A 26,242-nucleotide genomic window follows, 5' to 3' on the forward strand; every position below is an offset into this window, starting at 1 on the left:
TTGAAAACATGAGCTAGCTAGGTATGTCTGTGTTACTTCATTGGAGTATTACAACAAATAACATGGCCAAAGTTACATAGAGTAGACTCTTAATAAATGTTTTATTTAATAAAATTGAAAGCTATCTCTCTAGCTTCTGGTTTCCTTCTTTAAGTGGATACTGTAGACTGCCAAGTGAATGAATATGCTTTAGCCCATAATTGTTGTTTATCCCCAGGCTAGATGGTACAGGGGGGTAGAGCACTGGCCCTAGAGGCAGGAAGACTCATCTTCCTGAGTTCAAATCCGGCTTCAGTCACTTACTAACTGTATGACCCTGGGCAAGTCATTGCACCCTACTGGCCTCAGTTTCCTGATCTGTAAAATGAACTGGAGATGGAAATGGCAAACCTCTCCAATATCTCTGCCAAGAAAACCCAAATGGGATCACAAAGAGTCAGACACAACTGAAAAATGACTGAACAACAACAGCCTAAGCACAGACTTAGCTTTAAAATTACAGGAAGATAATGGAGACCTTGTCAATATCAACTGTTGGGGTTTTTTTACTTTGATACTGCTTTAGTGATTTAATCTCTTGTTGAACTTATACTTTGAATTGTAAATAAGTAATAATTGAGGAAACATTGATATCCCTTTTGTTACATGTTGAAAGCACTAAGGCACATAGAGCCGTTATCTCTTTTTTCTGAGTTGAGGCATATACATAATGACTTGTTCTGATGTAGTAATATTGATAAGCCCTATATCAGATATGCTTTAAACTGATATCTTTCAGGCATGACCTTTATTTAGAGAACATTGAAGGTGAGGGAATAGAGGAAAAACCACAGAGTAGAAGATCAGAGCATTCGAGATGTTTAAAATAATTTTATTTTCATTCACTCTCAGGTTGATTTATTGCCTTATGATGAAAGACCTCTTCCAGCTGTTCTTAAACAACAAGGAGAAACTTATGTAGAACCAGAGAAGGTGGAAGAAGATGTCAGTATGCTTCCAAAAGGCAGCACTGCGGGAGAGCCAGAGCCCTTGACCGAGAAAGCATTGAGGGAAGCCAGTTCTACCATTGAAGTGCTGGGGGAAACTCTGGTAAAAAAAAAAAAAATTAAGACCAAAAATGCTCATGAAGTTGGTTATTAGTCATATGAATGTTATTTGCCTTATAAAATTCCTTCATGAATAGAAATGTTTTAATTATAAAATACATGAAATTAACAGATACTGAAACTAAAATTTAAGGTGGCAAAGTGGGTAGAGCGCTGGGCTTGAAGTTCACAAGACTGATCTTCAAATCTGGCTTCAGACCCTTCCTAGCTGTGTGATCCTGGGCAAGTCACTTCACCCTGTTTGTCTCAGTTTCCTCATTTATAAAATGAGCTTGAGACAGAAATGGTGAACCACTCCAGTATCTATGCCAAGAAACCCCAAATGGAGTCAGAAAGAGTCAGACATGACAAAAAAAACAACTGTACTAAATTTTGTTCAAAATGAAGGCCTATTTATTTTTAATATCAGCAGAGCTAGTAGTCAAAATATGTTAACTGTAATCATATCAGCCAGATTAAAAAAAAAAAATAAAACCTTTTTCACTTTAGAAAAGGTCTTGAGGGGCAGCTAGGTGGTGCAGTGGATAGAGCACCGGCCCAGGAATCAGGAGTACCTGAGTTCAAATCTGGCCTCAGACACTTGACACTTACTAGCTGTGTGACCCTGGGCAAATCATATAACCCTCATTGCCCGGCCCCAAAAAACCAAACAAAACCAAACCAAACCAAAAAAGAAAAAGCTGTCTTCCAAAATCTTGTTTTTTGGGGGGGGGGAGGTGGGGGGGGCCAGGTAGGGCAATGAGGATAAAGTGACTTGCCCAGGGTCACACAGCTAGTGAATACCAAGTGTCTGAGGCCAGATTTAAACTCAGGTCCTCCTGAATCCAGGACTGGTGCTTTATCCACTAAACCACCTAGCTGCCCCCTTGATAAGTTTTTAATACCATCTATTCTGTATCACAGGCTAATTTTTTTTTACTAGCAAAACTTTTCATTTCATTTATTTTTTTCTTCTTCTGCATTACTTTGCTTCAATATACATATTTATCCTTCAGTAATTTTATGATTGGTATTCCCAGGCTTTGAGTGCTTCATTCATTCATTTATTTTAGAAAGTCCCACTCTCAATATTTTTTGAATAAACAAAAAGAAACCTCAAGTAGTAGTAGCATACTATAGATGTAAGCAACAATTGTAATTTTTCATTTTACATAAACAATGAGAATTCTTCTTTGTCTTAGGTTGCTGGAGCTTATTCCAAGACCTGGTCCTATCGAGAAGATGCATTACTCTCGCTCTATAACAAACTGATGACAATGCCTGTTGGGACACCAAAGGAAGATCTGAAGAACCTTCTCAGAGCTGCTATCTTTCTGATAAGAAGAGCCATCAAGGACCTCGTGCCTTCAGTGAGTAACCTCCTCGCTAGGAGCAGACAAATAGGACTTCCACATTCTCAATGTAGTCGTGTGATAGACACCAGACCAGATGGAACAGTATGCCAATGGATAGCTTGTTTCTCAACTCCGGAGTAAGTGAGGGCTAGGCTTCTTCAGGGCCAGCACATTCCAGGTATTAAGAAAAATGGATGGGGCAGCTAGGTGGCGCTGCAGTGGATAGAGCACCAGCCCTGGATTCAGGAGGACCTGAGTTCAAATCTGGCCTCAGACGCTTGACACGTACTAACTGTGTGACCCTGGGCAAGTCACTTAACTCCAATTGCCTCACCAAAAAAGAAAGAAAAAAGAAAAATGGGTGAACGATAAGGCCCCTTAATTGTAAGTAAAAAGGGTGGGAGACTGCCTTTTCCGAAGTCCTTTATAATCTTGAGTTGGACAGCAAGATCAAGATGGTTTGGGTTTTCTCCATGCTGCCTAAAGCAGATTTCCTTTAACGGTTTACAAAAATGTGGTTCACACATAACAACGTGATGGTCGACTTGTATTTTTATTTTCATAAAACCTCTGAGTAGTATGAAAGAAGAGTTTGACCTTTTGAGTCAGTGCTGAAACTCTTCTGGGTCCAGATGGATGTGATGAGTGGCCATATCCCCACCCACAAGGGTTTGCCTTTCCTCATGAAGCAGTATTTAACACAAAAAGAATGTTCTTGTATCTGAACAAGAAGGTATAGGGACTTAGGAGAAATGAGGGTGGTTTGAGCCCCTTGGTGTTGTTGATTCTTGGTTGTCCCCTTCAGCCCCCCTACACACACACACACACACACACACACACGCGCGCACACACACACACACACACACACACACACACACGCGCGCACACACACACGCACGCACACACACACGCGCACACACACACGCACACGCACACACGCGCGCGCACACATGCGCACACACACATACACACACCCAGGACAATCTGTAGCTGTTACTGAAACAATCCATACTTGCCATTGATGGCAAACCCACACTCCAGTTCCCATCTCATGCCTTTGCACAAGTTGGCTGAAATGCTCTTCTGACTCCCCAATCCCCTCTTAGAGCTCAAGGCTCCGCTTCAGGAGCCTGAAGGCCATTCCTGGTTCCCCTTGTTAGTATCAGGGCTCCCCTTTCCATGCCTTCTGTTATTTGATATTTGTTTTGTAAATATTGATCTTGACTTTTCCACGGACATGATCTTTCCAACTTCTCCTAGTGGACCTAAGCTCCTGGAGAGCTGGGGCCGCTTCATTTTGGTCCCTGCATCCTCAGAGCCTAGGACCGTCCTTGGTGAATGGAAGCAATCTCCTGAATGGCTGGATGTTGGGCTTTCTATTTTTTTTTTTTTTTTGCTTTGCTTTTTTTGGTAAGGCAATTGGGGTTAACTGACTTGCCCAGGGTCACACGGCTAGTAAGTGTTAAGTGTCTGAGGCCAGATTTGAACTCAGGTCCTCCTGACTCCAGGGCCGGTGCTCTATCCACTGCACCACCTAGCTGCCCCCTGGGCTTTCTATTGAAGGAGTTTATGTACATGTCTCTGATTGTTGTTGTTTTACAAAGGTCTTTCAAGCATCGCTAAAATTATTAAAAATGATCATCACACAATACATTCCTAAGCATAAGCTTGGTAAGCCAGAAACCACCCTGTCTGTGGAGAAGACTCTTCCCAATCTGATGACCAGAACCGGGGACTCTTCTGCCCGCCTCCGCATCATTGCATCGAACTTCATTCAGGTAAAAACCTCTTCCTGTGACTCAGAGCAGGCACCCCTCAAAGCTGCCTCAGTGTTTGCCTTTGAGGCTTTCAGCTATGAGCCGCTGCACCCTGTAACCCAGAGAAACTAAACTGTGCTAGTTTCCACATCAGCTGTGAATGGGATATGCAGCCCTGGTGGGGGCCGCCCATCGTCAGCCTCCGAGACACTGAGTGGGAGGTTAGAAAAATGGGAGTGACCATGATTCTGACACACACAGAGTCTGCTTTTAGCAGCACGAAAATGATCTTCATTTTCTTTAAATTATCCATTTGGTCCAGTCCCATTAGCAGACTCCCAGCAAGCCTTGAGGAAAAACTGCATTAGAAATAGAACACATGATCAGTCAGACAGTCAGTCCAGTCAGACAGAACATTGCTTGTTTTCCTACTGGCTGAGAGTGATTTCTACTCAAATACTGGAGGATTACAGACTGTTTTCTCCAAAGGATGTGAGAAAATGGAGCAGCCGCTCTTGTGTAGACAAGGTTTAAGCACATTCCCAGGGGGGCATCACTTGAGTCACTGACTTTTGATTATTTACTGTGGCACATATCCAGACTTTGGACAAAGGGGAAAAAATATTTTTACTCTAGTTTTTTTTTTCCTTAGAAGTTAAGAAAGCTATGGAAGCTTGTTAGTTTTTATTTCAGAGGTGCCCATTATCTTAGGGCTCTCTTACCCTTTTGACATAATTATTTTTTATTTTTATTTTTTTGGTGAGTCAGTTGGGGTTAAATGACTTTCCCAGGGTCACACAGCTAGTAAGTGTCAAAGATCTGAGGCTTGATTTGAACTCAGGTACTCCTGATTCCAAGGGCCAGTGCTCTATCCACTGTGCCACCTAGCTGCCCCCTCTCTTACTCTATTGAAAATAGGTTTGTAGCTATATACTTGAACAGGATTGAGAAAATAAATACAGCTGTTGCTTTAAAATTAGGGCATGTAACATTCACTTTAAAAGGAGGAAGAAAAATAACCCATGTTTTAATGTAGCCAAAAACACAGAAGTTCACCAGTGATTTTTTTGTAACTAGCCAGTTGTTAACCTTCTTTACCAAAGACATCCTGGTGTAGTGCCCAGGTGTCACCTGGAAAATGTGCATCTCTGCCTAAGTTCCCTTCTTCTGGTGACAAGAGGGATCCTTCCAGTTACCCAGGCTCCAGGCCTCAGTTATCCTTGATTCTTTTCTCTACTTCAGCCCCTATGTCCAGTCAGCTACCAAATTGTGCTGCTTCCACTTCCATGATAGTCTTTTTTTTTTTTTTTTTTTTTTTTTTTTTTTTTGCCGTGGCATTGAGGGTTAAGTGACTTGCCCAAGGCCACACAGCTAGTTAAGTGTCAAGTGTCTGAGGCCGGATTTGAACTCAGGTACTACTGAATTCAGGGCCAGTGCTTTATCCACTGCGCCACCTAGCTGCCCCCACTCTCTTTTTTTTTTTTTTAGTGAGGCAATTGAGGTTAAGTGACTTGCCCAGGGTCACACAGCTAGTAAGTGTTAAGTGTCTGAGGCTGGATTTGAAGTCAGGTCCTCCTGAATGCAGGACCAGTACTTTATCCACTGTGCCACCTAGCTGCCCTTCCATGATAGATCTTTAGACCATCCCTGCCTTTCCACTCCCACTTTGGCCACCTCCCAATTCAGTCTCTCCATAGCTCTTAGAATAGCTTTCTATCCAGCCTCCTTACCTCCAATTTTACCTTCCTCTAGTCCATCCATGACACTTCTGCCAAGACAATTCTCTTGGTATACCACTCCAGTCATGGCATGCCCCTGCCCAAAGATTTTTTCTGGTTTCCCATTGCATACTATATTATAGTATCTATTCCTTACTTCAGATGAATTGAATTCTACTCGCTGTCATTTGATCTCTCCTTGCCCTCTCTTCCCTCAGTGACTTTGCTTAGTCCACTTTGCATTCTGGGAATGGTCAATCTCCTAATCTCTATGTCCTGAAATCCCTTTCCTTCATGGTTCAAATTCCGCCTTCCCTGATCCCAGGCAAAAAGTGATGTTCTCACCCTTGAATCTCTCATACCATTCTGCTGGACCTCCCCCCCTACGCGCCTGATCACTTTCTAACCAGTATTGCAGTTATTGAATTATATATCAGCTTACAAATCCCATGAGACCAGGGCCAGCATTATTTTCATTTTTATAATCCCATTGCCTAACAAAATACCTTGCATATGGTGGACCTTTAATAAGTGTCTATTGAAATGAATTTTCTTCTTTACAAATATAAATGCGAGTAGCATACGTGGCAATGCTAAAATGTTTTCCATACTTATCCTTGACTAATACTTTTAATTTCATTTAACCATATTAGTAATCATACTAAACTGAGTACAAAGCCATACCACCCTCCCCACCATTGTCATTTAATGCCTAAGTGGTAAGAATACTAGTAACAAAGCTGCCATAGTTTAAACTTACTAACATTCATTAAATCGATTTTAGGACAATCAATGATATGAACAAAAGAATCTTAAATTTTCCATTAAATATTCATATTTCCCTATACCCTGAATGATAAAATACATCCTCAAATGATCAGGATTTCAATTACCGTACTTAGGGTTTGGGCTTTTAAAACTGGATTATTATAATAAGCTGCTGGACCTTAATTATCTGATTTCTTCACAAACTATTTAATTTTCTGTTTCTCTGATTTTTATTGGGTGGTATTATATCCTAAAAGTTCTTCTAAGTTGATGTTAGGGAGCAGCTAGTTGGCCCAGTGGATAAAGCACTGGCCCTGGATTCAGGAGAACCTGAGTTCAAATCCGGCCTCAGACACTTGACACTTACTAGCTATGTGACCCTGAGCAAGTCACTTAACCCAAATTGCCCCACACCAAAAAAAAAAATTGATGTTAAATCAAAGCTAGGATTTCCTAGTATTGTTAACAAATCATGCCCTTCTCTTTTTAGGAACTGGCTCTGTGTAAGGAAATTAAGCCCCTCCAAATTATTCCAACTTATTTAGTCCAACCATTAAAACAGAATTCTTCAACTCACCTGGCAATGAGTCAAACGGACTTACTGGCACGTTTGTTAAAAGACCTGGGGACTGAGAACTCTGGATTTACTGTGGACAATGTTATGCGGGTAAGAGCCCTCTGTAGCACTGTGGCTATGGTTGGTCAGTGAGTTGTTTAATCAGAAGAGACCTCAGGTCAGCACATCCATCTCTTAGCCAGAGCATGGGCCCCTGAAAATAGTTATTGCTATTTTATATAAAGATGAAGAATTGGATGGCTGGTTTATGCCAACTGGGATCTGACTGCCCAGGAAGTTAGAGGAAAGAGGAGTGATTATTGTAGACAAGGGGAGGGAGGAGAAGGGAAGACCTCAGACTGGAAATAGCAGTGGAATCCTGGTCTTGATTAGTAGAGAGGACTTAGATAAGTTAAAAAAAAGGGGGGGTGGGGGATAAAAGAAGAGAGAAAGGTGTGAGCAGAGGCAAAGATTTGGGAGTGCACATGGTATCTTCAGGGAATAATGGGTTTGCTTCTATTCAACTGAAGCAAAGGGCATCGATAAAGCAGAAGTTGGAAATAAAATGAAGGCCCAAGTAAATCGGAGTCACCTTGTGAAGGCTCTTAAATGCCAAACTAATGCGGTCGGACTCTCTCTGTCTTGTGGTCTATGGGGAGCCCTTAAGGGGTTTGAACAGAGGGCTGGGGTGTAGAGCCGTGTCTTACTATGGAGGTAGATCAGAGGTGGACAAGGCCGGAGGTGTAGGGAGACCAGCTCCAGGACTCTTGTAACAGCCCAAGTGAAGGAGAACCTGAAATGTCCCTTCCGTGTGTTAAGTCAGCCCGTCTTCTGTTTTAGTTTTCAGTGAGTGCTCTGGAGCACAGAATCTATGAAATACGAGAGATTGCTATTAAAATTATTTTGGACATGTATAAGAAGCATCGGACCCTAATCCTAGAGTACCTCCCTGCAGACGATGGCAACACTCGCAAGAACGTTCTCTATAAGACGCTTTTTGAGGGATTTGCAAAAATAGATGGCAAAAGCGCAACTGCGGATGGCAGGGTCAGTTTTGAGGATTACCACGTAGTCTTCCAATTAAGAAAAGCAAAAATGCGGAGCACCAATCTACAACTGGAAAAAAGATAGGAGCTGGGTCAAAGGCTGCATGTGGGACCTTGGTCATTTTTTGTTTTCCTTTTCAAGTTAAACTGCAGAATTTACTTTTCACTCTGAGTGCATCGTTAGTCTAAGTGAATATTGTAAAAAGTAAGCAGGCATTTTTATATGTAGCGATTGCCTCCTGTTTTCTGAAACGACACGAAAAATGCTTTCATGGTTTGGCTTTGGTTTTTCTAAATAGGCTCAAAAAAGGGCAGCAACAGAAGAAGCAGAAAAACAGAAGAAGGAAGAAATAAAAGTTCTGCAGGTACAACTGGCGGCATTGAGAGAGATTCAGGCAGAAGCTCAGCTCGAAAAGGTCAGCACATCTTTCATAACTTAAAACAGTCGGCCCTGTCCACTTAGTTACACTTCACACATGCCCACCTGTCTTCACATAGCCATGTAGGTCAGGGGGTAATCTTTAACTCTCTTGCATCTGATTTTTCTTTTTCTTTTTTTGAGATGCATTAAAATAAACATTTCTCATTGGAGAATAAAAATGATTTGTGAAATCTGGGTTGTCAATTTTGAGAGAGGCCCACTGGGGGTTTATATGATCATTGAAAGAACTTATCCTTTTCCTGTAGGATCAGTGGGGACTGAGAATACTTTCCCTCCTACAGAAATGTCAGAATCAATTAGATCACTAAGATTTTATTTGTTGTTATTGTTGTTTGTCCTTCATTCTTGAAGAGGACCATGACATCGGGGTGATGTCTTCACTTGCACTGAATTAGAGTTGAGGGGGAGAGGGCTGTGTAAGGTCACTTTCTCCTCCAAAGTCATCTGAGTCTAGTGACAAGATATATATCAGGATGACTGGAGATGGCCCCAGATGTGTGTGTGTGTGTGTGTGTGTATGTGGTTTTAAGGTAATTGCGGTTAGGTGACTTTCCCAGGGTCATGCAGCTTATAACTGTCTGAGGTGAAATTTGAACTCAGGTCCTCCCAACTTCAGGGCCAGTGCTTTATTCACTACACCACCTAGATGCCCAAGATTTTTTTTTTTAATTTAAGTCCATATTGGTAAGAAACTTCAGAGTAAGCATTCTAACTGAGCCAGATATCTGAAATTATGCCTGAAAGAGCCAGCAATGCAGGTGTAATATATGGAATCAAATGCTACTTGGTCCAGTTTTATAAACCTTCATTCCAGGCTATTATAGTTTAAACCAATTTTATAACGCTGCTGTGTTTCAGTAATTAAATTCCTTGAGAGAAAGAGTTTATTGTAAGAAGGATAAGAAAGGGAGGCAGCTGGAACAGCTAGGTGGCGCAGTGGATAAAGCACCAGCCCTGGATTCAGGAGGCCCCAAGTTCAAATCCAGCTTCAGACACTTGACACTTACTAGCTGTGTGACCTTGGACAAGTCACTTAACTGTCATTGCCCCACCAAAAAAAAAGAAAAAAAAAGGATAAGAAAAAAATATGATTCTTAGTATGTCTTCGGTCACAAGGGTCAGCAGTGTCTTCAACCTGGGAGCCGTGGCAAAGGGAAATGACCATGGGCACCACTGGCAAGCCCAAGGATAGACGGCAAGTTTAAGGGGGAAAAGAAGTGGAAGTTGCAGTGAGAACTTTATAACTAGCACCTCATTTAATGAATGCTATTACAGTATCTAATTCCATATAACAAAACAGATGGCCCATTCCAGAAGAGAACCCATAAAAACTTTGTCAGGTTAACAACAGATTCTATTAAATACAAAAGTTATGAATCAACCAACTTCCCCAGCTCATGCTAAGGTAGCAGTCAATGGCATTGGTTCATCCATCTCCACAACTAAGGTGTTTCATGCATGGCTAATATGGAAGAAATCTGTTTTACATGAATTCACGTGTATAATGCTTATCAAATGGCATACCATCTCAAGAAGGAATTGGGTAGGAGGGAGATGAAGAGAGAGAATTTGGAACTCAATATTTTTTTTTGGTGGAGCAGTGAAAGTTAAGTGACTTGCCCAGGGTCACACAGCTAGTAAGTGTCAAGTGTCTGAGGCCGGATTTGAACTCAGGTCCTCCTGAATCCAAGACTGGTGCTTTATTCACTGCACCACCTAGCTTCCCCTGGAACTCAAATTTTTAAAAAATGAATGTTAAAATTTTTCTTACATGTACTTCAGAAATATTTAATGAAATAAATAAAAATATATTTAAAAATATAACTAAGGTGTTGCTTTGATAATGGTTTTTATTTGTCCCTTGTACCCAGTAGATGGTTGATGTTTGTGAATTGAGTTTAGCCTTAATGCATTGTAAGATAATCTTATTAGCTGAGAGGTCTTATCAAAGATATCAATATTTAGGGGGTTTTTGGTGGGGGAGGGGGAAAAGGATGGAAAGTGTTTCCCATGATTATAGGGTGGTGAACAGAGAAGGAAAAAGGATTGATGGTTTGATCTGGGAAGTACCTGCACCTAAAACTATATCTCTCCATATATAATTCTCTTTTTTAAAATTGAGTATTATGTCACCTTAGTAATTTTTAATTTTTCTGTCAGTGTTTAGTGGCATTCTCTTTACCTCATTTGCTGCCAATAGGACTTGAAATAATTGCCCACCGAAATCATTGACAAACTCAAGCAATAGAGAAATAAAAAGGGACTAGAAAAAAGAAAGAGGGAACAGGAATGAGAGAACAGAATCCTTTGGATGGAGGAGCTGGGATCAGGCCTCCCAAAATGAGCTCCCACCTAGACCAGAACCTAAAAATCTCCAGGAGGCCTGGCTCCTCCCCAAAGGTTTCTTGTTCGTCTCTTCATGTGACGTCCTGTTCAGCCAACAGAACCTTGACCTCCCTGTTTTTGTATCTTAGGACAAAGAAAGTGACCCAGGAAAGGTGAAGAACCAAGGTACGTATAAGGCACATCACAACACCTGCACAGAGGAAACACTTCTGAACAAGGCCTTTGAACGGCATCCCATTTGTCCTGTCTTTTACAACATTCAATGAGATGTCCACTTGACATCCCCTAGGTCCTGTGCATGTTGAATGTCAGGAACACGGATAGAGCATATTTCCAACCAAACTGATTATAGCCACTTTTGAAAAGAAATGTCAGAAATGAAGTCTCTTTACTTAAATTACATTGTTTCTTTTCTTTTGCTCATTTCTGCAGATGATCCTCAAAGGAAAGCAGTTCACCCGAATGCTCCAGACATTCCCGATGATCATGCCTCTGTTGCAAATTATTTGGATTAGTGAGTAATGTCATAGAATACTCTCTTTTTGGGCACTTAGAATGCAGCAGTGGTGACATAAACAGTCTCTTTTTTTAAAAAATCCCTCTAATTGTTCAGTTTTAGTTGTTTATTGAACCTATTTTTAATACTTGAAGGAAACAGAAAAATTCCCTTCTTTAATCAGTAAATATTAAGGGCGGGGGGGGGGGGCAAGTCAGGATCCTTCTATTTCTTCCTTCATCATTACAAACAGTCATGAAGTTAATCTTAAAAATTCAGAATGTTAAAAAAAAATTCAGAATGTTATGATGTAGCAGAGTAGTTTCTGAATGCATAATGGCCACAATGAAATCTAAAAAAGGCTGGAAACTAGGGCCCAGTCTACCCTTCCTGTGACATAAGATTTCTGATCTGCCATGAGATACAAATAGCTCACATGGCTGGGGTACTTGAACATCTAAAAAGTGTTCCTCCATAGAACAATGGGTGTGGGGGGAGCGTGGGGATCAACCTTTTGACATTCACAGATTGACATTCACAGTATCAACACTGCATAGTGAATGGCCAGCTGCCAAATGCTTCTGACTTACTTCCTCACCGCTTCCCACATCTGTCCTCTCAGTCAGTTGAAGCCCTCATCACTTCTCATCTGAACCCTGACAATAACATCCCAGCTGGTCTGTGGGCCTCAAGTCTCTCCACCATAGCCCATCCTTCAGGGTTTAGAATGAAGTGCAGATCTGATTGTGCCACTCCCCTGCTTTAAAAAAAAAAACAAAACACCTTTAGTGGCTCCCTATAGGATCCCATTAGATCGAAAGCTCCTATCTTTGGACTTTCTGTATCCCTAGCACTTAGCACACTGCCTAGCACATAGTAGGTACTGAAATACAAACTTCCTTAGCCTGGCATTTGAGGCCTCCCACAGTCTCACTGCCTTTCTAGCCTGATTTCACATTACTCTCCATTTATTCTTCTATTCCAAACTGGACTGATATGCTTCCCAAATATGAGATTCTCTTCCAGCTTCAGGACCTCCACCTCGGTCCTGTGGTCTGGCGTGTGAGACTCATCTTTCTCCAAGACCGCCTAAGTGCCACCTCCTCTTAGCCCCACTTGTTAATGCTGGCTCCCTCCCAAAGCAGGATGTGTTTCCTTATCTATGTCCATCTTATATCCGCCTGGTGAAATCTAAGCTCCCTGAGGGCAGGGACCATAGTTTTTGTCTTTGTAGAACAGTGCCCCTGCACAGAGTAGTTACTTAATAGATTTTTATTGTATTGACTTATTAAATTTAGGAAAAGTAAGGATGACTGAATAGGACAGGATAAATGTTAATATAGCAGATGTTTGCATCCATATTTATTTTCTTGCTTTATTTTAGTCTTTGCATCTTTTGTGGGGAAAGAGATGACTCATTCACAGAAGAAGGCTTGGATCTCCATTACTGGAAGCATTGTCCGATGTTGACAAGATGTGAACACTGCAAACAGGTCATGCATTCTAATGAAGAAAGTTCTCATCCAAGCAGGACAGTCTAAGCATACTTTAGTCATAGTTTGTGAGAAGGCAAAGAAAGTCAGCAAAGGAACCAAGGCCCCATTGAACAAGAAAGACATCCTTAGGAGAAAAACCAAAATCTGATCACCTGATTATTAATGAAACCACCAGAACAGTCTTCTTTCTTTATAGAGGAAAAGGAGCAAAAGCATCCTTGGGTTATAGATTTAGAACTGGGAGGGACTTTACAAGGAGTCCATCTTGTCTGGTTTTACAGACGAGGACATTGAGGCCCCATGAGATGAGGTGACTTGCCCAGGGTTACCCAGGGATTTGAACCTGTCTCTCCATACAATCCATACTCCAAATTCAGTGCTCTTTCCATTATAAAGTCTGAATTTTTCTCCATATGCTTTAGCCCCTCGAGTGAAAAACTATTTAATTGAGCAAAGAGTAAACATTGTCCTTGCTCCCCATCCATAATAGGCACTAAACTCGGCTGTGAAGAACCAAACATTGGACTTGTTTAGATGAAAAATGTCTCCTCCCTTAGAGCACTTTGAAAATCGGATTGGTCGACACATATCTCTTGGGCTTTGGTTGATGCTAGTCCAAGAGACTAGCTCAATCACGCCTCGAAATCACAGCTGCCAGGGTTCTAAGAGGGCAGCCTACCAGTGACTTTCATTCCCATTACAATTCTATTCTGGGGGGGCAGCTAGGTGGTGCAGTGGATAAGCACCGGCCCTGGATTCAGGAGGACCTGAGTTCAAATTCGGCCTCAGACACTTGACAATTACTAGCTGTGTGACCCTGGGCAAGTCACTTAACCCCCATTGCCCCGCCAAAAAACAAACAAAAAAAACCAATTCTATTCTGGATAGCTCAGTTCTCCTTATCCTTCTACCTTTACAACCTTTCATTTAACATCAAACAGTCCTGTGAAGTTGATTTATTTGGCCCATATTTGGAGCCAGGTTTTATGTCTTTGCTCCATGTCGTTTATTGCAATGGATGATAAGAGTATTCACTCCAGAGTCTTGCCTCTAAGAACTATTATTTGTGTGACCTTGGACAGGTCACTCAACCTCCCTGGGCCTCAGTTTCTTCAAATGTAAAATGAAAGGATTAGCCTGTGTGACATCTGAGACCCATCCCTTCCAGCTCTCCATCTCTGATGCCCCAAGGTTAACTGTACTTCAGAAATAACCGAAGAATATATTCTGTTTGTATATTCTAGACATTAGCAACCCTAATTTTCCTTTCCAATGTAACCTTTGCCTATAGTTCCTCAAGACTTTCAGTAAGAAAGTTTACATCCACCTCTTTCCCAACAGTTGTTTTGTGGCAGCATCTACACTGTGTACAAACAGCCAGCCAGTGGCATGTGTAGACTGTTATATTGAACTTGGATGTGTTTTAGTAATGGCTTGTGTGCCCAGTACTAGCATACGTTTTCTAGAAAAGTCAGGCCTTCTCTGAATGAAATGTGTAAACTGACTTTAGTTTTAGCCTTGAAAAATCCTAAATGGCGATCTGTGCCTAGCTTTGTATAGATTCAACATATTAACCATATATCAGGAGTTGAGACTTCCTTCTTCATTCAGAAACCCCCTAAGTGCTCACCAACTTACATTCTCTGTTTCTTACCCCCTTTGGAATGTCCTTTTAAATGAGTCTTTAGCACAGAAACAGATGAGGGACCTTTATGCTTTGTATTTGTTGGCTAAGTTTAAGACAGAACCTGAAAGGGATGGCTAGGTGCTAGGGAGGGAAAGATAAAGGATCTTCCTTCTTGATTTCAGTTATATGTGTGTTACACACATAATAGATCATGTGTGTTTGTGTATCTGCATACACTCACACATGGAAGCCGGGAGGGAGGGGGGGGCGGGATGGGGATCCTGACTTGATGGGACACAGAAGCTTAAACCCAGTAGGCCATTGTCCCTGTCCCCGATAACTAACATGTTTGGTGGGGTCTTGGTTTCTCACTCCAGGTGGTTGAAATAGCCAGTCTGACCGAGCACCTGCTGACAGAGTGTGACAGAAGAGATGAGTTTGGGAAGTGCCACCGCTGCTGTGAAGCTGTCTTCAAGGAAGAGCTGCCCAGACACATAAAAATCAAAGCCTGCAATCGTACGTAGCCCACTTCCCCGGGCCTCTTTGCACCTCTTTCATGTCCCTGCTCTGTCGAAAGTTCTGGGATAAATACAGAAGAACCAGAGTCGACTCTCAGGAAGACCTTCTCATCTGGTCAGACAAGTAACAGGCATTTACTGAGCGAACGCCTCTTCTGTGCCAGGCCCTGAATGTTAGACTCGATGATAGCCCTGTATAACATCAATGTGTCCTCTGCAAATGCTCCCTGTAATGGTCCTCTTTCCACTGGGCTTAGGGTGCCTGCAAAGATGAGCATGTGATTGGGAAATGTCAGTCTTCTCTCCCCAGGAGAGGGTTGATGCCTTGAGTTATCGAGCCTCTTTTTTCATTGCTTTCTCTGGGTATAACCGATAACATTCTGTCTAGTTAACAGTGGTTTTCTTGATGTCATTTTAGCTGCCAGATCAGAAAAGCTTGCAAACCGCTGTCCATTGTGCCATGAGAATTTTACACCAGGAGAGGAGGTAAGAAGTCTGTTAGTCTAGCATATCCTGGCCTTTATGATATTTAATTCTGTTTTAACTAAATTGAGGTAACCAATATAAAAAATAGTCTGAATGATCATGATATAACATTTGCCTCCTGCCAATTGAAATAAACTGATCTGGATTCTCAGAATAGTTATTCCATTCAACCCTAGAGTAGTTTTATGTCCTAATAAGGTCTTAATCACTAGAGCTAAACTTCATCTTGGAAATAAGGTTCCAGAGTTGTAGGTCTTAATTACCTGCGTGTTTCCCATACCATCATGCCTCACTCATTCAGAAGAATGGAGAAGCTCCCAAACCCTCGATCAGATCCATGATTTGAGGGACGTCTGCACTTGCAGTGAGGAGAAGGCAGCCCGTGCATGCCTACCTATCTCCACACCCACTCATGAGGTCACACAAGGAGCCCACCCAACACTGGCCCTTCCTCAATTCCTCTTGACATCACAAGAATTTCAGTGGGTCAGCCTGGTTGTCCACCTTTCATTCTGTGCCCTTGTCACTCCTGTTCTTCTTCTGATTAAATACATAAGAATAAATTTCTTAAATGTCTGTATGAAATCCAAAAATATATTGTTTACATAAAACACACTTGAAATATAAAGATTCGTGCAGTTAAAATGAAAGACTGAAGCAGATCTTGTGCCTCAGATACATTCAGAAAAGTGGGGGTGGTAATCATGCTCGCAAGGCTACAGTGCAAAAGCACCGGCCCTGGGCAGTGGATAAAGCACCAGCCCTGGATTCAGGGGGACCTGAGTTCAAATTTGTCCTCAGACACTTGACACGTACTAGCTATATGACCCTGGGCAAGTCACTTAAACCTCATTGCCCCACCCCCCCAAAAAAAAAAAGAAAGAAAGAAAAACAGCCCTGGATTTAGGAGGACCTGAGTTCAAATCCAGCCTCAGACACTTGACACTTACTAGCTATGTGACCCTGGGAAAGTCACTTAAACCTCATTGCCCCACAAAAAAAAAAAAAAAAAAAAAAAAAAAAAAAAAGACTACAGTACAAAGAGATCTGGGGGCAGCTAGGTGGCGCAGTGGATAAAGCACTGGCCCTGGAGTCAGGAAGACCTGAGTTCAAATCCAGCCTCAGACACTTAACACTTACTAGCAGTGTGACCCTGGGAAAGTCACTTAACCCCAATTGCCCTGAAAAACAAAACAAAACAAAACAAAAACAGATCTGATTGGAAGAGATGAGCAGAGAAACTGCATTATGCTTAAAGGAAATATAAATAATGAAATAGCAATACTTCATATAGATGCACTAAATGGCATAGCTTCTAAGTACTTAAAAGGAAAATCTAATTAAATTATAGAAGAAAATAGGGAGCAAAACTGTAATAGTAGGAGATGTTAATATGCCCCTCTCAGGGCTAGACAGATCTAAGAAAAAGAAGTTAAATATAACATCTCTGGTGTTTCTGAATAGGAATTAAGAAGCACACACATGTCTCATCTGTGCCTGACAGATTTACAAAAACTGTGGTAGGTCAGAAGAAGCCTCAGTGATCCAGCATTTTAAAGGAAATATAGAGTTTGAGTACTTTAAGGTATATGTAGTACCTGAACTATGGTATCAGAATTCTCATTCTGTAAGATCCACTTAAGTGTCACTAGAATCATTTGTAGCACAAACTCCATTGTGGCACAACTCCTCTAGTACTGACTCATCACTTCTGATGATTTTCCCCATTTCAGTAGGCATGAGGTAGCACCTCTAAGTTGTTTTATTGGGGTCTCTTCGACTATTATTAAGTCCCAAGACTCAAAGACTGGAAATGACTTAACCAGTGGCTAGCGTCCAGTTTAACCTAGGTCCTCCAATTCCAGGTCTCCTTTACCTTCCATGGACAGACCATGTGCTTCACCAGCCAGTCACAGCTCAGAGTAGCTGTTTCCTTTTCAAACTGATTGATCATTTGTTTTGAATTATGCAAGGAGGCCTGTGTTAACTTCCATAGAAGCAGCGCCATGGTGTAGCATCAGTATCAGTGGGATGACATGTAGAGAAGAGCTGCTCAGCAGGAAAGGATCTCTCTTTGTTGTGGGCTAAAGACAAGGGCCGAAGAGTCTTTCATAATAGAGATGACTTTGTGAGGGAGCCCGTAGGTGCCTATCTGCCACGTTGGGACGTGTGCAGACCATCCTTCTCAGCATGGTGACCTAGGGGCTACCCTGGGCATTGCCCCGGCAGCCAAGATTCTGCCACCTTTATGACTCACTCCTGCATCTTCTGTGATTTTCAGGCCTGGAAGTCTCACCTGACAGGGCCAGCGGGCTGCACAATGAACCTGCGCAAGGCATACTACTTGCAGAAGACACAAGCCACACAGCTGGGTAGGGTATTTCCACCAACTTGGTGCAAACCAAGCAGATTTTTTCTCTTTTTTTCATCAGGATCTTCTCTGTAAAGCAAGCTGTTCCTCAGTGAAAAAGTGTTTGATGCGATAGATACTTTTCTACATAAACTCAAAGAGGGCAGGGACCATGTCTCATGTATCTTTGTCTTCTCTACAGCCCATTAGCACGGGGCTGGCTGGGCAGAAGGGCATTCAGTAATTGGAGGAGAGCGAGCAAATGAGCGAAGGAATGCAGTGTGTGCCAGCCCAGCTGTGGGTGGCCATTTGCAAGGCCTGTTGAACTAGTATTAGTTGAATATATATGGCTTTGTGTGTGTGTGTGTGTGTGTGTGTGTGTGTGTGTGTGTATGTCTTAATGTGGAGAAGCCTGCCAAAAACAAGACTAAACGTATAACAGATATATTTAAAAACATGAATTCGTGGGTTGGCTGTTTATAAGCCTGCTCCATAATTTATAGCCTTTGGGATTTAAAAAATTTCTTTTTCTTCTGACCAGGAAAAAAACATTGATGATGCCCTTTTTATTATAGACAGAATGAGCCTGATTCATGATTCAGGTATGGGAGGCCCAGAGAATGTGATTATTCATTTACTTAATCGAGCCTGCCAGCTTTTTAACCTTAATGACAAGGCAAACGTTCCATCATTTCCTGGAAGTGGATGAAAATGTTTTCAGTTTGGGCTCTTTCTGTTCCTGCTGCCAATGACTATTACACAGTCATGTGTGAATCCTTATCCAAACAGACTACTTTGATTTCTCCTTCCCCACCAGTCACTCCAACCAGACGGCTACGTGGCCCTCTTCCAACATGGCTGACACAGCTGGATTAAGGCTGCTGTGCTCATTCTGTCCGACAACACAAGTCTCAATGCACCCCACCCCAGAAATGGGATTGGTTCAGTCCGTCAGATTGCATGCGGTTAGAGCCATTCGTGGGATACAGTTCATGCATAAGATTCTCCATTTCCATCCTCTGCTTGTATTTAACGTTTCTGTGTATTTTCACTGCAGGGAAAGCAGTAGACTCAGTGATGGCCAAATCGGGCACTTCAGGATCCAAATTTGGAAGCAAGATCCCCACCCCAAAAGGAGGCCTGAATAAAAGCACTAGCAGGGCATATACAAAACGGTGACACTGACAAATAGTTTGTTTCCCTTGTCTCCATAAGTGACTGAGAAAGTTTTCTGATTCCATAACATTTCTTGCCAATCGAGCTTGTGGACACGGCCCTATCCAGTCCTTCCTTCCTGACTCACAGGTGGCTGCTTCTCTGCCCTAAGCAGCATCTCCCCGTTACGATCCCTCAGTCGCTAGTGTGTAGCCACATGTATGTACTTGACCAGATATAGAGCATAGGAAGCCTGACGGCATTCAAACCTTCCCGATTTCTGATCCTCTCTTGGATAACAAAGGAATGCCAGTGTCTTAGAATCAGAAGCCGCTGAAGTTGAGGGCTTGAGCAGCAACTAACTGGTAGGACAGGGAGCCAAGCAGTGACACGATCCCAACAAAACAGCGTCCTTTTTTCATTGCTCTCAGAATCCTCAAAGTAAATAACATGCATTTTGCCAACCGATCTCCACCCAAACTCGCTTCTCTCTGTGTGGTACAACCAAAGTGATGTTGGATCAGCAGCACCTCGCTGCCTCTTGGCCCGGGCACAGCCTGGCATTGCTGAGGGCACTGTTCCCAGTCATGGTAGAGCTGTGCTCTCTGCCTCTCCTGTCCTGCTTCACTCTTTCTTGTTCCATTGTTCACATTCCACCAGATGTAGTGAGGCGGGGTGACGCAGCGGCACGTTCCTCGCTGTCACAGAAAGCGATGGTAAGAAAGAGAATCTCCACAAGAAAGCCACCAAGGATCCGCTGACCAGTGCTCCCCAGAGCCGGGCATTTCTCTGCAAGTAGCTTTCTTTCTACCCGTTCTGCAGGCAGCAGGGTTATCCCTGATCCTGACTGCACAGTCAGTCCCCCAAAGGTAAATATTAGAACAAGACTTGGATCCACATCATGCCTTTGTTTAGAGGGGCTCCAAGGTCATTATATGTGTAAATAGTCCTTTTTAAAAAAAAAATAATGAAAGTGCTTTCTGATTGATATCATGTGATCATCTGACTGCATGTAAACCAAACTGATTCTTCTTTAAAAAACATTAAATAAAACTGGGGCTGGTTCTGTTTTAATCTGGCACCGAATATCTTCCCCAAAATGCTTACTCCATACACAAGCGTGTATCTGGTATTTACAAAGCAGAGTCAAGCACATATGATTTGGGACCTTCATTCCATGCCCTTGACATCTGTACCATAATTCCAAAAGGAAATTGACTTTTCAAGAAGGAAAAAAGTCCTTTTCTTTAATATGCCAAATGGTGTATTTCCAGATACCTGCTGAATATAAGAAGGGGAAATGCTTTCAAAACAGGCGTGCTCTGACCCATTTGTCAGACCCTTGGCTGTGCTGATGCCTCCATGAACCAGCAGCTTTCTTACTCAGTGGCTGTTGCTAGAAATCCCTTCTAGAGAAAGAGCGAGCCATGGAAACCCAGCCAGTATTTGATTAACAGTATGGGTATTCTGCCTGGAGGTTTTGGTTTTTTTTTAACAACTATTTCTTAACTAGCCAGTTTTCCATCTAACAGATTAACAACCTAGAAAGAAGCTGTCACCAGATCCTGTGATAAGATCAAGAATCGTGCTTTCCCCTGGAAATCACACTCCTCTGCTTTCTGAAAAGGCTGACAAAATGAATTCATCACAGGTGGCAGCCACTTGGAGCTTTTAAAATTGCTAATTAAGAAATACTTTATCTCTTTATGACAGCGGACATTTTTCCTGTGGTTCGCTTCTATGAAACAAGGAAAGTCTAATAAGCATTTGGAGGGAGGAAGGTGCCCTTTTTCTGGCTACCTTGGTAATTGTGAGACTTTGTAAATCCCCACTTCGGTAAAGCAACACCTTTTAAGACTGACTCATGGGGCAGCTAGGTGGCGCAGTGGATAGAGCACTGGCCCTGGAGTCAGGAGTACCTGAGTTCAAATCCGACCTCAGACACTTAACACTTACTAGCTGTGTGACCCTGGGCAAGTCACTTTACCCCAATTGCCTCACTTTAAAAAAAAAAAAAAGACTGACTCATTATAAGACTGATGAAAGTAAAAACTACCATGAAGCTCCCCATTAAAACAAAGGTATTTTATATCAAAATACAAAATAGGACTAGACAGCCCATAAAAGTCTTAAAACTTTACAGTGATGATCACTGTTAGTCTCAGAGAGTCGACAGCTGGCTTTTTCTAATATTTTTAAGTGGAAATATGCAAATTGCTCTTTAAGCTATCCCATCTTGGCTCAGTGAAGGAGCCCTCCACCCACATGAGTTTTGCAGCTGTTATTCATGTGTTCCAAGGTACAATTAAGCAGTTCCAATATCCAAAGAATGGCTTTCTTTTTGGTGGGGAGGGGTAAAGGAGATTCAGGTGAAAGGTAAGGTATGTTATAAGTAGGCCAGTGTGGGGTGGGGCTGAAGTTGAACTGTCTGGTTATTAGGCAAGAAGGATTGCTTGGTAACAATTGATTCCATTGAGATCTATGTGTCACCTCTTAGGCTTCCCTAAAGAAATTGTGTTTTTAAAGGAGCAGGAGAAGGGGCAAGCAAGCATAAACCCTGTTATGTCATTCAGAAGTAAAACTAGATCTCAACTGGAAACATTTGCTTGATAAATGAATTTTCATTCACAAATAAGTTGTGTCTACACCATAGTATCCTTTACGGTATGGTTTTTTCCAAGTAACTGACGATTCAGAGAATTCTACCTCTGAGTTTTCTGCAACAGAGCTGTTAGGTACAGTTTTATGTAGCAATTTTGAATGTAATTTTGCTACTTTTTAATGTCTTAGTTTTCTTTTTGTTTTTATTTTAGGGAAATGGTTGGAAGATAACCAACTCATTGTTTTGTTCGAGTATTTAAAACTCAATCTCTCCCCATCTTAAGCATATTTAATAATCTGATCACCTCATAAAGTTGTATATTTTTATTCTGAGTTTAAGAAAATAATTATGTTATTCAAAACTAAGCTTAAGCTAGACCTATTCCAGGGAGGGGGGTGCTGTTCAATAGCATCAATGCTAACTTAGCATTAACACCGTAGAAAGTCGTGTGAAAATTTCTTAGAAAGAGAAGAAATTAGTGCTTAGTGTTGCTACAGAAAGTTTGCACCGTTAAGTCAGCCTTTTCCTGCAGAACCTCAAAAAACTTCAGATCTTTGCTAAGGCAAAAAATTACTGACCAAATGTATGAGCAACATTAGCTCATTGCTGTGTAAAGACTGTCACGTGTTCACATATATAGGAATTATACTTTAGGATACCTTGGTTCTTTGCATAATTAATTATAGCTTCCTTTCATCTTCAGGCGGGGTTCTCCACTAGGGAGTATAATTGGTCTGTTAATCTCTTTTTGCTTTTTATATAAAGATACATCACTTTATAAGAATGGTAGTGTACAGTTTTGTTACCTTAATACTAGCACTGTATATGATTTTATAATTATGTTTCCATTTTGAAACCATATTGTTTAAATCTTTAGACACAAACATATTTATTTTAAATCGATATATAGTCATTTAGTTGATAAAATTTGCTTTTAAAATGTTCTTATGGTAAATGTCATGCCATCTCACATTGTGAAAATGTGTGTATACATGAGAGAGACAGACAGAAGCAGAAATGGTGCTGTAGAAGCCATAAAATAAGGTGAATTTAAGCTCTATCCCATTTAGTAAAGAGTCTTACCTATAAAAAAGTTCTTTATGCAAGCTGTTCTGAATGAGGTTTTCATTTTTTGCAAAAGCAATTTACTTTGAAAAAGTAAATCAATTCAAAGAACAGCCCAGTTACCTCTTATTGGACACTTTAAATCCATGGTATTTGGATGTTCCTTAAAACATTCTTGCTTCTCCTCATTCACCAAATTTGGGGATTGATCTCACTGCCTTACCTTTAGTGACCAGAGGCCGAAATCCCGTGGATGGGATGAGGAGGCCGTGGGTAGGAGAAATAGTGAGATGGTGGCTATGCAGCACTGACTCTCCTATGTCCTTGCCAGGGTTTTAGATGGCCCATCAATGATGCAGTAATTAAAGGGAACATTGTGTGTGTGTACCTACCCACAGGACTTCGGGAAGAAAAACAACTGTCTTTGAACAATGTTGGGAATCCCAGTGCAAATAAATCCTGAGCATTATATGAATTTTGAATGTGAAAGACTGGTTGATTTGTGTTAATTTTGGTACAAACTCTTTAATTGTTATACATTCTTTTAAGAAATGTACCTCATGGCCTGGTGGAAGCCCAACCCAGGGATGCTCAAAGAGATTGAGTTTAAACATAACTGGAGTTCGGTGTGTTGGGGAGGAAGAGAAGTTAATCTCAAAGAGGAGGAAGGGTCAGGTTTTTCTCCCTAGCTTGGCCTTCATCCCTGATTTACTCCAAGGAAATCTCTAAAACAAAACTTTGTTTTATGTTTGTATCTATAGTCTCCTCCAAACAGGATTCCCTCCAGAAAAGGCACCCATAGTACAATGTGGGAATCAGGTATAGGACAGCTTCATTTTCTCCACCACAGATGAACAGGACTTGCAGGGGATTGTTAACAAATACTGAAAACTTCTCCAATGACTCCTCATGCTTCCCCTGGAAGGCAAAGACCCTTTCTGGGACTGCTGAACAGATATTTCACATTTACCTTGGATACCCACCCAAGCAGCTAAACAAGCTCCAAGATCTGGCCAGGGAGGGCTGACTTTCTTTAGTCCTTCAGCTGTCAAATAACCCTGATACAGGTCATCTCCAAGAATTGCCCTGTTCCATGAATGCCTGATGCCCAAAGCTGCAAGGTATTCGGGTTTTTCGGGATTGCCAGTCACTGACCTGTACTCAGGAAGTAAAAGAGGGCTGCCGGGAATCTGCGGTCCAGTCTCAGTTCTACCTGGACTGCTCTGTTTTTCATACAAGCATGGGCGTGTACTCCAAGATACCATTGAGGAGTATTGGGGTTGAGGAGAAGAGAACTTTGTTCTCCTTTTTGTCCAAGGGCGAAAAAGCGCTGGAGAAAAAAAACCCAGAGAAGAGTGGTTCCTTAACATGAGACCAACGTGGCCCCTTAGTCAGTTAGCTTCAGGTCAACCATCACAAAGGATAAGTAGAGTTCCTTCTGTCCAGCAAGGAGCCAGAAAACATACCCAGCTCCATGGTGGGTGCCCCAGTCCAGCAAATTAGGGCTTCCCCAGATCACTGGCCCTGAAGTTCAGAGGACCTGAGTTCAAATTTGAGACACTAGCTGTATGACCCTGGGCAAGTCGCTTAATCCCAATTGCCTTAAACACCTGGGGCCATCCCTACTCATTCTGATATATATCTTGCCAGTGGACCCAGATGGCTCTGGAGGAGAGAATTAGGTTGGTGACCTTGCACAGCCCTCACTTCAATTCAGTGCAAGTCATGACCACCCCGATGTCTTCATGGCCCTCTTTGAGAATGAGAACAATGGGCAGCTAGGTGGTGCAGTGGATAAAGCACCAGACCTGGATTTAGGAGGACCTGAGTTTAAATGGAGCCTCAGCCACTTGACACTTATACTTACTAGCAGTGTGACCCTGGGCAAGTCACTTAACCCTCATTGCCCCACCCAAAAAAGAAAAAAAAGAGAATGAGGACAACAGCTTTGAGCACAAGTTTACTTAGTGTTTTCACAGCCTTGTAGTTATCCCCATTTTATAGATCATGGGAAAATGGTATAAAGTGATTTGTCCATGGTTACCCGGGTAGAGGTAATCATTACAATTGATTAGTGCTTTAAGGCTTGCAAAATGCTTTTCTCACAACCCTAGCAGGGCATGAGTGCAGGTATCTCCTTTTTACAGAGTGTTTCCCAAGTTCCAACAAATAGCTATTGCATGCATTTGAACTGAGTCTCAAAACTTAAATCTCCCTAGTCCAAGATCATTGCCTTTTCCAGTGGAACACAGTGGTTACTTCATATATTGATGAAGAGTCTGTGACAGTATGCACTCAATACAAACATTGCATCCTTGATTCCTAGAAAGCACAGCGTGGAGGCATCTTACTGAAATGTGGGACATGGCCAAATTCACTTAACCTTTCCAATCAGATGCCTATCAGGGTTAATACCAAGATGTATTTCTGTCTCATTGGCAAAGAGGAAGGAAAAAACAATTGTTGACTGATATCACAGGAGAGAGAAAATAGATAATTCTGATATCACACAAGTGTTTGCCACAAACAAAACTGATGCAGTTAAAATTAGAAGAAAAACAGTTGCCTGGGAAAGAAATCTTTGCCACAAGCTCCTCTGATCAAGGTCCCCTATTCAAACTATGTAAGAAACTGATTGAAATGTATAAGTATAAGAACCATTTCCCAAGTAGATAAATTGTCAAGGGATATAGACAGGTAATTCTTTTTTTTTTCACTTTTTTTAAATAGAATTTTATTTTCCAAAATATATGTAAAAACAAATTTTGACATCAATTTTTTAAAACTTTGTGTTCCAACTTCTCTTCCTCCCTCCCTTCCTCTCCACCCCCACAAGAACTCAAGCAATTCAAAATAAATTATACATGAGTGGTCGTGGAAAACATTCCCACATTAGCTAGGTTCTGAGAGGAAACAAAAAACAAAACTTCAGATTAAGGAATTGTCAAAAACAAAAAAATTTTTTTAAATGTGTTTCCATCTATTTTCAGATACTATCAGATCTTTCTCTATAGATGGATTCCAATTTTCCTAAGTCCTTCAGGGTTATATTGGATCATTGCCTTGCTGAAAATAACCACATGCTTCCCAGCAGATCATCTTACACTATTGCTGTTATTTTGTATACAGTGCATTTCACTCTGCTTCAGTTCATGTAGGTCTTTCCAGGTTTTTCTGATAGTATCCTGTTCATCATAACCTGTATAGAGTACCTTAAATTTGACAAAGAATTTTCTTCACATTAGCCCAGCAAAGTAGGTACCATACGTTTTGCCATTATAATCAATCATCATAATTATTTCCCTCCATCCTATTCCCTTCCCATGATATTTACTCTATTTTCTATCTTTTAACCTATTTCTTCCTCCTCAAAA

At 41.6% G+C, this 26,242-nt stretch overlaps 1 protein-coding gene across 4 annotated transcripts in view; it reads left to right on the plus strand.

Annotated features, from left to right (window-relative positions):
- The window catches only part of CEP104 (centrosomal protein 104), a 46,519-nt gene extending 23,176 nt beyond the window's left edge, over positions 1–23,343 (plus strand). For all 4 annotated transcript variants that reach the window (XM_043991547.1, XM_043991548.1, XM_043991546.1 and 1 more), the window contains 13 exons: positions 892–1,089; positions 2,288–2,455; positions 4,045–4,218; positions 7,174–7,350; positions 8,080–8,286; positions 8,585–8,701; positions 11,202–11,238; positions 11,506–11,587; positions 12,954–13,062; positions 15,070–15,208; positions 15,629–15,696; positions 17,978–18,068; positions 19,104–23,343. In XM_043991547.1, the coding sequence (XP_043847482.1) occupies positions 892–1,089; positions 2,288–2,455; positions 4,045–4,218; positions 7,174–7,350; positions 8,080–8,286; positions 8,585–8,701; positions 11,202–11,238; positions 11,506–11,587; positions 12,954–13,062; positions 15,070–15,208; positions 15,629–15,696; positions 17,978–18,068; positions 19,104–19,225 (1,689 nt within the window). In that variant the 3' untranslated portion in view covers positions 19,226–23,343. The remainder of the gene's footprint in view (positions 1–891; positions 1,090–2,287; positions 2,456–4,044; positions 4,219–7,173; positions 7,351–8,079; positions 8,287–8,584; positions 8,702–11,201; positions 11,239–11,505; positions 11,588–12,953; positions 13,063–15,069; positions 15,209–15,628; positions 15,697–17,977; positions 18,069–19,103) is intronic.
- The last annotated feature ends 2,899 nt before the right edge of the window (positions 23,344–26,242 follow it).

The sequence above is a fragment of the Dromiciops gliroides genome, chromosome 3 (assembly GCF_019393635.1).
Source record: "Dromiciops gliroides isolate mDroGli1 chromosome 3, mDroGli1.pri, whole genome shotgun sequence".
Lineage (NCBI taxonomy): Eukaryota > Metazoa > Chordata > Mammalia > Microbiotheria > Microbiotheriidae > Dromiciops > Dromiciops gliroides.